The 13,510-nt window shown below is 37.1% G+C and overlaps 1 protein-coding gene across 7 annotated transcripts in view; it reads right to left on the bottom strand.

Moving 5' to 3' along the window:
• The window catches only part of DPP8 (dipeptidyl peptidase 8), a 55,684-nt gene that overhangs the window by 39,024 nt on the left and 3,150 nt on the right, over positions 1–13,510 (bottom strand). For all 7 annotated transcript variants that reach the window (XM_043919889.1, XM_043919890.1, XM_043919888.1 and 4 more), the window contains 2 exons: positions 12,124–12,393; positions 5,674–5,786 (listed from right to left, as the gene is read on the bottom strand). In XM_043919889.1, coding sequence (XP_043775824.1) covers positions 5,674–5,786; positions 12,124–12,393 — 383 coding nt within the window. The remainder of the gene's footprint in view (positions 1–5,673; positions 5,787–12,123; positions 12,394–13,510) is intronic.

The raw sequence follows: 13,510 nt of genomic DNA, 5'->3' as shown, positions 1-13,510 counted from the left end.
GAATTTACATTTTGAGTGGCCCAAAATTTGTTACAGCTTTAAACAGATTAATTTCGGGAAGTCTGCTGAAAAATTTGGTAAAAGGTCCCTAGATGAACACTGCGTACATTAGAGAGCAAGAGTTAAGCTCCATCCCTCTGACTTGGCACCCAAGATCTCCTGCAACTTAAACATAACGCAGCAGCTCCGCGTGCGTTTAAGACGAGACTCTGAAGTAGTTTAATTTCTTCAAAACTAGTTTTCTTTGCTTTCAGAGCAGTAATAAACTACCTACTTCAGCACTGTGAAGATTACCTTAGATAAAAGCATGGAAAATGTTTATGAGCACAGTGACTGGGACAGAGCAAAGTTCTCAAACATCAGCACCTTTCCACTACATTCGCTGCTGCTGCTGCTAAGTCGCTTCAGTCGTGTCTGACTCTGTGTGACCCCTCAGACGGCAGCCCACCAGGCTCCGCTGTCCCTGGGATTCTCCAGGCAGGAACACTGGAGTGGGCTGCCATTTCCTTCTCCAATGCATGAAAATGAAAAGTGAAAGTGAAGTCGCTCAGTCGTGTCTGACTCTTCGCGACCCCATGGACTGCAGCCTACCAGGCTCCTCCGCCCATGGGATTTTCCAGGCAAGAGTACTGGAGTGGGGTGCATTGCCTTCTCCACTAACACTACTCTAATAAAACCTCAGGTCAGGCCCATCGCATCACTGATGTGAAACCCAGTATGTGGTGTTTTGGCTCCTGGCCTTTGTTCCATTTGCCTTCACACCGAGAGGCCATTTTTCTTTCTATCCATGTGAGTTTTACTGCTATCCCAAAACCTCAGCCCTAACTTAACTCTGGCCAGGAAAGCTTCCTGATATTTATATAAGAGTTACTATCTCTTTTACTCATTTGGCTATAGTTTTGTTTTTCACTGTCTTTCAGTAAATGAATTAAAAAAACCTTGAGAGCAGAATCTGTCTTATTTTGTTTTACCACCTAAAGCAACAGTTAAAATCTCCCTCAAAGAATATTTGTAATTAATGACTGATGATGATGAGGGGGCCTTCCCAAACTAAAAGTATTATTTGAGATATATATATATATATAATTTCATATGTATAAGAAGAAATATAAAGAAAACAAATTTAATAAGTGCTAGTTTAAAGAATTTATATCCACATCTTCCCTAAGAGCTCTTTATGATAAATAAAGGGATAAATAAGGGAAACAGACATGGTTTCTGCGATCAAGGAGTAATTACTTTATTTTATTTTATTTAGCCATGCCACAGCTTGCAGGATTTGAGTTTCCCAATCAAACTTTGGTCTCCCACAGTGGAAGCATGGAGTCCCAATCACTGGACCATCAGGGACGTCTCAAGGACTAATACTTTAAAAGTAGTCAAGTTTATATATCTGGAAAAACACATAATTTAAAAAGATACATGCACCCCAACATGCATTGCAGCACTATTTACAGTAGCCAGGACATGGAAGCAACCTAAATGTCCATCAACAGAAGAATAAACAAAAAAGATATGGTACATATGTACAACCGAATATCACTCAGCCACAAAAAAGGATGAAATAATGCCATTTGCAGCAATATGAATGGACCCAGAGACTGCCACATTGAGTGAAGTCGAAGACAAATATCATATATACTGCTTATATGTGGAATCTAAAAATAAATATAGATACCAAGTAAGTGGGAGGAGGGATAAATTGGGAGATTGGGACTGACATACACAGACTATCATGTATAAAGTAGATAACTGATAAGGACCTACTCTATACCACAGGAAACTCACTCAATATTCTGTAATGGCCTATATGAGACAATAAGCTACAAAAGCATGCATGTGTAAATGTATAACTGATTCACTCTGCTGTATACCTGAAACTAAGATAACACTGTAAGCCAACTACACTCTAATAAAAATGTAATAAAATAATCATATGGATTGAAATCTTTGTATTTTCCTCTCAACTTTATGGTAAGCCTAAAATTGCTTTAAAAAATCATTTTTAATGAAAAAAATAAATAAAAGTATAAATGCATAGCCAAATCTAGTAAACCATACACTTGAATACTTGCAATTTTTATATGGCAATTATACCTCAATAAACCTTTAAAAAGTGAAACCATATAAAGCACTAGATGAAAACATGGGTAAATTCTTTTATAACCTGAGTGTAGAAAAACTGTCCTATGACAGAAGACAAATTCTGGAAGCAATATTAAAAGGATACATTTTATCATACAAAAATCTTTCATGTGGTGTGTGAGCACATGCACGCACACACACACATACACACCATAAAGAAAGTAAAAACACAAATTACAACTTCATGAAAACATCTGAAACTATATCACAAAGGGTTAATATCTCCAGGAAATAAAAGGCTTCTAAAAATGAAAAAAGAACCACGTTACATAAAAATGGTTTATAGATAAAAAGATGATCAATTCTGCATACAAAAGAATAGCAAATTAAACTACAATTGGGATAGTATTTCTATCAGATTTGCAAAAAATCCAAATGTCTGACTACAAACTGTGTTGGAGAATCTATGGGAAAACAGATACAATTATTCCTTGCTGATGGAAATTCATAATGGCACAAGTCCTATGGAAGGAAATGTGATGCCTAGCAAAATTACAAAACCATGTACCATTTGGTCCAAAGATTTCAGCTCTAGGAATCTAGTTTAAAGATACACTGGCAAAATGTAAAAAGTTGTATGCCCAAGCCATTTTACTGCAGTACTATTTATAATACAGAGATTGAAAATAACTAAAATGTCCATCAAGAGGGAACTGGTTGAATATGATTTGTCTGTACAACACAACAGAGATGTAAAAACAAATAAAGCTTATGTATACGGCTTGTCCCTCAGTCTCTAGTACCCAGATCAAAGTCTCTTAATACCACTTTTCTCTAAAGGAAGCAGACAGATACGGCTGATTCCAAGCATGGGAAAAGCAAGGTGAAAGATGATCATGAAACATCGCCATACCACCAAGTAAGAGAACTACCAACTACCAGGATCGTGTCAAAACGATTTGATAAGTCAAGTTGATGGGGATTCTAACAGTCAAAAATAAGATAATTTGTACAATAAGAACAACAACTGTCAATGGATCAAAAGATACCAAACAGGCTTACACTGTAACTTTATAAGATACAAAAATGAAAACAAAATACCCTCCAAAATTCCTAATTTATCACACATAGAAGACTGTGTTTGAAAAATGGGAAATAAAGGAAAGAAACATCCTGCCTTTCTATTGTGAACTCCTCCTCAGGATAACTGAGTAATTGTTGAATAGCACTTTTCTCTTTCTAGAAATCTCTCAGTTAATGAAGAAGGAATGATAAAAATCACTGTTTTATAATAGATCTAGGTAATGATCAAACAATGCTATCATCACAAGAAACTAAAGCTCTATATGACTTTTGATGGGGGCATACAACATTATCGATGAAGTATTCTTTACTTTTTTAATTGTTGTACAAATATATATATATACATGTAAATACATATAACATATAATTTACCACCTTAACAAGTTTTTTAAGTGTACTGGTCAGTACTGTTAATTATATTCACATTGTTGTGCAACCCATCTCCAGAACTTCACCATTTTGCAAAACTGAAACTCTATATCCATTAAACTTATTAAACAGCACCTCCTCACTTTTCTTTCCCTCAGTCCCTGGCAACTACCATTCTGGTAGTCTATTTGACTACTTCAGGCATCCCATATAAGTGGAGTCAAACAGCGTTTGTCCTTTCCTGATTAGCTTATTTCACTTAACATAATGTCTTCATGGTTCCTCGATGTTGTAGCATGTCATAATTTCTTTCCTTTTTAAAGTTGAATAATATTCTATCACATATATATGCCAGATTTTGTTTATTCATTCATCTGTCCATGGACACTTTGGCTATTATGAATAATGCTGCTATGGACACGGTGTAGAATTATTTGTTCAAGACCTTGCTTTCAACTTTTTTGATCTGTAAACTATTCCTGGGCGGGGAGGGGAAGCAAACCTGTGTCTAATCAAGCTTCTAGATCTGACTACCTATTTCTATCTACAGAAAATACAGGAAACTGAAGAATGTATCAAATAACACCATAGGAATACAATCAGCAGAACAGATCCTCTTTCTTCAATAGATAAACCGCAATGGGGAGAAAAGGACAGAAAGAAAATCAGAGGATTAAAAGTAAGAGAAACTTAAGAAACCTAACAATCAAATGTAACATATGAAACTTATTTCAACCCTATTTAACAAATCAAGTGTAAAAAAAAAGAGAACATTTATCTAAAAATCAAGAAAATTTGAACATTTTATATGAAGAAATGATCAATGATTTTTTTAAGATATGATGATACTGTGGTAATGTCTAAAAAGAATATTTATTCTTTAGAGACGTGATCTATTTAGGAGTGAAATGATATATTTGGGAACTCTTTCAAAATAATCTGAAAAGTGGGGTGGGGATTGGTAAGTTGTAATGAAACGCTGATGGCCAAGATGTGATCATAGTTAAAACTAGTTCACATAGGATTCTACTTTTGTATGGTTTGAAATTTCCCATAATAGACCTCAAAAAAAAAAACCACAAAAACCTCTGACTCACTAATTTACAACCTATTCCATATGAAAACTACCATTATTTTAGTTCAACACACTGTTCTTAGAGTAAGAAATGTTTCTGTTTAAAGAAAAGTCACAAACCAATGTGAAAAACAAGATCCCTGATAAACAGTTATAGTCAAAATGGTTAGCTGTCATGGAAGCTATTTTTTTTTAATTCCTAAGAGAAATATCACATTTTGCTTCATTTAGCCCAAATATGCCATTCAATAATATTCAATGTAAAAATATTAAGTGAGAACCTAAAAGGCAAACAATTGTACCCAAACTATGATCTTGTTCTTATGATATTTTCAACCATTTACATTTTGTGTAAGGACAAAATATTGAAGGAAAAAAACTTAACCTTTTATTTTCCCTAAATTGAATCATGCTATTCAGAAACAAAAACTGGACTTATTACCTTTATTTAATCTTTATGTTAGTACTGTTACTAAATATTAGAACTACAAATTCAATTTAAAGATTTAAACAAACGCTTTCAGGAAATATATATTACTTCTTTTATGTGAACAATTCTCTCCCGAAATGTGAGAACCATGTAACTAGCAAGCTTACAGAAGGGAAAGGTGGTTAAACAGGGAGAAGGTAGTTAAAAAAAAAAAATCTGGGAACTTTCCTGGTGGCCTAGCAGTTAAAGAGTCCGTGCTTCCAATGCAGGGGGCGTGGGTTTGATCCGCGGTGGGGGAACTAAGGTCCTACATGCTGCATCACACTGGGTAGCCAAAAAGAAAACCTGAATTATATTGATAACATCTAATATCCCTAGTCTCAGATATTGAGAATTAAATGAAATTTCAGGGTCATACATGGAAAAACATAAAAATGTTTTAATTCTTTTTTTTATATTATGGCTTATTGGTCTTCTAAAATTATTTTTTATTATTACTTTAACATATATCATAATTCCTTTTGATTCATATCTACTTCAAATATAAGATCCCAATTGAATTTCTGCCCCTAAATAAATGCAATACTAAAAACATACACAAAATCATAATAATAACAACACTTAATCCTACCTGAAAAAGATCCAAAAGAGGCTTCCAAGAGAGCATTAAGACTGCTGCTCTGTTGATGGTTTTGGGAATTTCAGAATAAAACAGTGTATTTTCTCTGTTCTCACCAGACATAGCTATAAAAGAAGACAATCATATTTTGTTACTTTAAAAACTGGCGATCTGTTTCCTACAATCACAGCAGTAAGTACACATGCCTCTTACCTACTGCAGGGTGCTGTACTGTGTGGGACCTATAATGCATATTAACAAGGCAGAGACGCGCATGCCATACGCCATGGCAATTTTCTTCAATAAAACCCAGGCTCCCAGAAAATATTCAAATTTTAGTCCTTCTCAAAGCAAACATAAAAAGTGTATAAGATGTTGTAAGGGTAAGTGTCATTTTTAGTTTTTTTTAATTGTTAGTGTCTTACAAATTGGCAACAGACTTTACTAGATTTCAAATGGGGGTGCTTTGTGACAACTTCAAATGATTAAGCTTCTTTTTCTGAATCATTTACAGTATTCATTTAGAGATATACATAGGTCTAACTGAACTTGAGTTTTTCTTCATTATAAATATTCTATCACTATAATCACTAATAAGTTTCAAATGAAAGGACATTCACAGTAAAACAACACAGAATCTGATATCTGATCTGCTAAAAGTCTCTATCCTTTATTCAGGAACTGTGAAAGAAACAGGTCTACACTGAGCAGAAGACGGGTCCATCCTGTGAAATCATACGCTAACTGAACAGGAAGACCACAGCAGTGTGGAATAAATTACATAACAGAGAGAAGTAACAGAAATGCAACATGGTTATGAAGAGGTGAACCAAAGAAAACTCATAGTAAAATAAAGTCCTTCTACTCTACCAGAAAGGTATCACTTTCAAAAAAAAGCTAGGGGAGAGTGAAAGAGAAAGTAAATAACACAGGAAGAACAAAAACTCTCTCTAGAGGAATAAATCTTCAGCCTTGTGTTTCTGATACTAGCAGAGAAGGTAGTCTGTGGAAGGACATGCTAACTTCCATGCTAACCCTTGCAAGGACTGGGAATGAGTCCCCAAAGATCCACAGCTTCCTGTATCCCTTTATTATCCTAAATTTTACTTAAACCTTTCTTAGTCTGTCTTGCCTTTTGGAGTAAAAAGTTAGTTATCAGCTGATACTTATTTCAGCATTTGTGGGAATGTTAGTCGCTCAGTTGTGGCTGACTCTTTTGTGACCCCATGGACTGTAGCCTGCTAGGCTCCTCTGACCATGGGACTCTCCAGGCAAAAATACTGGAGTGGGTTGCCACTTCCTTCTCCAGGGGATCTTCCCAACCCAGCACTTAGTTTTGCCTTAAATCTACTTTGCACATTCCAGAGTTACTTTGTTACATATTTCTTAAGACAGTAGCCACCTATTCGTACTATTCATAATCTTACAAAATATGATCATATCCTCCTTAAGCCTTTCCCTTCTAACAGCTTTCAGTATGCAACTAGGATAAAGCTGGTTCTCATCTATCCTCCGGAGAAGGCAATGGCAACCCACTGCTGTACCTGGGGTCGCTAAGAGTTGGACACGACTGAGCGACTTCACTTTCACTTTTCACTTTTCACTTTCTGCATTGGAGAAGGAAATGGCAACCCACTCCAGTGTTCTTGCCTGGAGAATCCCAGGGACGGGGAAGCCTAGTGGGCTGTCGTCTACGGGGTCGCACAGAGTCGGACACGACTGAAGCGACTTAGTAGCAGCAGCAGCAGCATCTATCCTCAGTGAGAGTCACTGCCCACAATCCCTTCACATTCCCCTCTTGAAACTGCTACTGTTTCATGTCTTCCAGGATTCAACCGAGACCAACAAAACTTCTAAAGTACACACACTCCAGTTCTGTGTAACACAGAATGACCTTTTCCCATTGTTTCTTCCTTGTTGACACAACAGTACTTACTGGTGTCTGAAGTATATTAATTTTTTTTTAAACAAACTTATATGGAAAAAATTAATATTCAGGTAGATATAAAACACTTGAGCAAATAAAATGGCATACAACTTTCTTGAAAAGCTCATTATTTTAAAGAGGACTTCTCTGGTGCTCCAGTGGTTAAGAATCAGCCTGCCAGTGCAGAGGACACGGTTTCGATCCGTGGTCCAGGAAGATTCCACATATCACAGGGCAACTGAACACGTGCATCGCACCCCGGAGCCCACGCTCGGCAGCTACTGACGCCAGGAGCACTAGTCTGTGCTCCGCATAAGAGAAGTCACTGCAATGAGAAGCCTGAGCACAACAGCAAAGAGGAATAACCCCCGCTCACTGCAACTAGAGGAAGCCCAGAAATCATGACCCAGCACAGCCAAAAATAAATAGATTTTTAAAGACTGTCCATTTTCCTAACTTCATCCATAAATACAATGCAATCCTAACACAGTTTAAGTAGGATTGAGAGAAAGGAGCTTTAAGCTAATTTAAAGTTCTCACAGAAAAACAAGCAAACAAAAATAATCAGGACAAATATGAAAAGGAGTAATGAAAAGTACTGTTTGTTTACTATCAAACAGTAAAACATCTAAAGTTATAGTGATAATAGTAAAAGTAGCACAGTATTGGCACTTGATTTGACAGACGGATCAATGGAGCAAAACAAAGTCCAAAGTACATAAAGATTTAAAAAAATACAATCTGGAGTTGAGATAGCCTTTCTAGATGTCTAGATGGGATACAAAGCTACATAAAAAGTAAAAATTTAACTACCAAAAAAAAAAAAAACCCCACAAATCTCTACAAAAGGGCAAAAGGCACCAAAGGTAAAAAACATTCAACTTCAGGGAAAAATATCACAATGGATTAATTCCCTCACTGTACCAAAAAATGCTTTAAGTTGACAAGAAAAGTACCCACAACCCAATAAAAAATAGACAGTGATTACAAACAGATCAGTTACAGGAAAAAACCACAAATGCCTTTTAAATATGTGAAAGGATGCTCAACTTCACTCATAGGAGAAATATGAATAAAACTACAATGAAACATGGAGGTATAATGTACAGCATGATGCCTATAATTAATAATACCATATTGCATATTTGAAAGTTGCTAAGAGAATAAGTCGTAATAGTTCTTATCACAAGGAAAAAATTTTTTTTATTAACTGTATGTGACAGATGTTAATTCGACTTACTGTAATGGTCATTTCACAATGTATACAAATATTGAATCATTATGTTGTACACATGAAACTAATATGTCAATTATACTTCGATTAAAAAAATAAGAAATTAAAAAAGTTACAGTGAGGGATTGCTGTTCACCAATTAGATTGGGAAAGATAAAAGTCTGCTCACTCACTATTGGTACAGGTAGAGAAATACATACTCTGAGACAATGCTGACAGGGATGTAAACTCTACAACCTCCATGGAGGGGTAATTTGGCAATATCAATAAGAATTCAGAACCTGTACACCTTTTGTCCTAGTAATTCCACTCTTTGCAATTACTCCTAGTAAGTAAATTCACACATGTTCAAAATGATCTACAGTGATATTTGCTCCCTCATTTTTTGTAATACCAATAGAAAGACCTAAATGTCCATTATTAGGGGCCTGAGTCGGGCTTCCCTGGTGACTCAGAGGTTAAAGCGCCTGCCTGCAATGAGGGAGACCTGGGTTCTATCCCTGGGTCGGGAAGATTCCCTGGAGAAGGAAATGGCAACCCACTCCAGTATTCTTGCCTGGAGAATCCCATGGACAGAGGAGCCTGGTGGGCTACAGTCCATGGGGTCACAAAGAGTTGGACACAACTGAGCGACTTCACTTTCACTTTCTTTCACTTTCAAAGTAAAATATGGCACAATTATATAATGGAATACTCTGAAATTGCTTTTAAAAAAAATCTGTAATTACTAATGTGGACTCATGCAGAGAATATCTCTTTAAAAAAAAAAAAAAAACGGTTTTGGAGGAGGGCAGGAGACCTATTTTTAAAAACTTAGTAAACAAAGGCACATCAGGAGGTCAGTGCCCTCAGACTCACCTCAGCCCTTCCTTTCCCACCCAACTCTCAGCTGTGGGGGTTTACTCGGGGGCCTCTGTTCCTTCAGAGTTCTCATCGCTGACATTCTTTTCTTTCTCACTCTACCAACCAACACCAACCAGACATCCATTCCCTCAGGCTGTGGCTTAGGAAAATGAAATAGCATAGCAGGACTACATGAAGGAACTCCAAAATTTATGGGCTTGGGATCCCATTTCAACTACTGTACTAGGGGTGAAATCCCTTTTGGTAAGCACTTTTAATGGTAATTCATAAAAAGTTTTGTGAGACATTTGTTTACTGTTAAGAATTACAGTCAGTATGGCTAAAATTTTTAAATACTATACAAAATATAAGGCCTTCTCCTCTAATTTTGCCCAAACTCTCTTCCAACCAAATTGCCTGATTTAGCAATTATGGATGAGCTTTTCTTATACTGCTTCTCCAATCAAAGGAAAGTCTGATTTTCTGCTTCCAATAAAGCCATAGCATAAGTTTCTTGAGAAAGATATATATGTATTTCCTACTCAGATGACTTGGGCTTCCCTTGTGTCTCAGATGGTAAAGAATCTGCCTGCAATGCAGGAGACGTGGGTTTGATCCCTGGGTTGGGAAAATCCCCTGGAAAAAGGAATGGCTACCCACACCAGTATTCTTGGGCTATAGCCCGTGGGATCACAAACAGCAGGCATGACTGAAAGACTTTCACTTTCACTCTTATGACTTACCTAAATATTTCAGCACCATCTCTCAATAAATGTATTCAATGATTGACAATGAACGAATCAAAGGGCTCTTGGGACTTAAGCTAATAATAGTACAAATAATAATTACCAGTTGGTGAATACCAGGTAGCATACTGTAATTTACAACTATTCTTTTTTTTTTAATGTATTTTTTACAACTGTTATTTCTAATCCTAAAAAATAACACTGTAGTGCAGACAACTGCTTGGGAGATTGCATAACAAAAAATTTTCTTTTCTTTTCCTTTTTAGTTTTCTTCTTCAGACTAGCCGTAGTAAAATTTGTTTTGGTTGTACAAGAACAGTATTGTGTTTATTAACATTTGTTTAAACTGGGGTTGGCCAAAAAGTTCATTCATGTTTTTCCATATGAGCATACAAAAACCCGAACAAACTTTTTGGTCAACTCAACACTTAAGACAATCCTATGAGATCGATATTAATCCTTGTCTGACAGATGAGGAAACTGAGACCCACAAGGTCAGTAAGTCAGCCATGGAGCTGATACCAGAGCCTGGGCTTCTGACGCCAAGGTGGCCTCCTCACCCACTGCCTGGGTCTCTGTGTGTGACGCCAAGGTGGCCTCCTCACCCACTGCCTGGGTCTCTGTGTGTGACGCCAAGGTGGCCTCCTCACCCACTGCCTGGGTCTCTGTGTGTGACGCCAAGGTGGCCTCCTCACCCACTGCCTGGGTCTCTGTGTGTGACGCCAAGGTGGCCTCCTCACCCACTGCCTGCGTCTCTGTGTGTGACGCCAAGGTGGCCTCCTCACCCACTGCCTGCGTCTTTGTGTGTGACGCCGAGGTGGCCTCCTCACCCACTGCCTGGGTCTCTGTGTGTGACGCCGAGGTGGCCTCCTCACCCACTGCCTGGTCTGTGTGTGTGAAGATCAGTCATCTCTCTCAGTGCTGTGCTGTGCTGAGTCGCTCAGTTGTGTCCGATTCTTTGCAACCCCACGGACTGCAGCCTACCAGGCTCCTCTGTCCTTGGGGATTCTCCAGGCAAGAATACTGGAGTGGGTAGCCTACCCCTTCTCCAGGGGGATGTTTCCAACCCAAGAATCGAACCAGGGTCTCCTGCACTGCAGGCAGATTCTTTAGCAGCTGGGCTATCAGCTGTGCCTAAGCAAGCTTGGTGCTGTCTTTACTACCTATTCCTTTTACCACAACATCTTAGTAAAGCATTTAAGGTGTATAAACAAAAAAGAAACAAAAAAAGTCAATCAGTGATATAATATACTTAATGTCGACAGATCTTAAATCTGGACTGAATGGGCTCAGAAAGAAGAGACCAAGACCAGCCTTGACTTTAAAAAATGAAAGCAGCAGCTGTTGAGAGTGGGAACAAACTACTGGTTTTATTATTTGTGTTCCTCTTCCACCATTCCTAAAGAATCTGACCATTCTGAAGGAAAGTCATTTTAAATTAGCTTTAGGAAGAAGTAATATCTGGCATCTTTACTTTGAAAGTAAGATCATGATCAACAGATGATTTGTTATCAGCAAATAAAAACAAAATTAATGGGACAAAAAATTAAAACAGTACCAAAACTGAAGTTCTTCAAATTGTTTTTTTCTCTTTAGTGGAACCATCACTGATTCACTTATTTATTCGTCAAAATTTGAGTGCCAGTTGCATCTAGCCTCTAATTTTCAATTAAGAAAGCATTTCTTTTCAGAAACTATGACTTCATACTCACCAAGGTAATAGATCCTGTCTGAATGAGGCCCATCTGGGTCATTCCTCTTCACAAACATAAAATCATGTGGTGCCTTAGCCATCATGTAGCCATGATATTTTCTGGTATCAGCAAGCAGCTTTTTAAGCTGACTCCAGGAATATCGCTCGACATAAAATGGCTCCAATTTAGGCCGATCCTGTGATTCAATATTCTCCTCACACTCTGCGGTTTCAAAGATCTCAACACCCAGCTGTTCTGTTTCCATCGCTGCTGCCATGTTGCATTTTCCTAAAATAAATAAATAAATAAGCCACATGAAGTTCACAGGTCTGTCCTCTCTTACTAGTTAATCAGAATGACAGCCTGATTAGGGTCCCCCTACCACCCCAAAAAGAGGGAAAAAATGCTTTTCAGTACAGTTGCAATGAAACTTAGTAAGAAAAGCAATAGCTCCCCCTTCTCTGTGTTCAGTTTGAAACTGAGATTTAAAAAAAAATTGAGGTCATGTCTATTTCACAGTGACTATAAATCTCTTTGGGAACTTTTATAAAAGGCTCTCCCTAGGTATCTCTTGCCAAAATTCCTTCTTCTTTCCCACACTGGAAGGAAACAGGCCATATGCAAATTGGCTGCCATGTTCCTTCAAAGAGCATGTCAATAGTGAAGCTAAATGTGCCAAGGGAGTGAAGTGTTTTTGCACTTTAAAAAAGTAATACATTTGATAAATTGTGGACTTCTTCAGCTAACAGAAATAATCACAATCAATTAGAACACTAATAAAATTGTTGCAAAAAATGTACTTGTATTATCTTCCTGGAGCATTTACCCAAGTTTCCTTTTAAATGGGAACTCCAAACACCAAAAGACCTAACTGATTGGTATGTTTTTCTTGTCTTTTGCTCTTGCCTAGATAGCATTATTTTACCATCCCTTGTGTAACTTTATACTCTTATTACAGATTACACAACTTTTACTCTCATGGTTAAATAAGAGAAGAAAGTGGCTTTAGTTGTAATTTATGCAGAAAACATTTAATGTTTGTACTATCAATATTTTGACAAAAGTCTGAACCCAATTTACCAGTTCAACCCCAAAACAATATTAACATTTCATCTACTAATGATGTTTCTTTCATTTTACAAATCCAGAAGATTTTCTTCTCTATCCAGTTCAATATTTAGATGTAACAGGTGCAAAGTATCAGAGAAAATAACTAGAAGTGTTATTATAAGCCACTGTTAAGATATTCTGACATGCATTATTTATAACACTACCAGAAAGAAGCAACATAAAAATTTGGGGCAACCTGCTCTTTTTGAACTAATAAATGTCAAAAACATGAGGACCTGGGAGATAAACTACACTGCATTTGTGTAACCAATTCACATAATTATTAACCACTTCT

The sequence above is a fragment of the Cervus elaphus genome, chromosome 12 (assembly GCF_910594005.1).
Source record: "Cervus elaphus chromosome 12, mCerEla1.1, whole genome shotgun sequence".
Lineage (NCBI taxonomy): Eukaryota > Metazoa > Chordata > Mammalia > Artiodactyla > Cervidae > Cervus > Cervus elaphus.
This window is presented reverse-complemented; position numbering and strand designations above follow the sequence as displayed.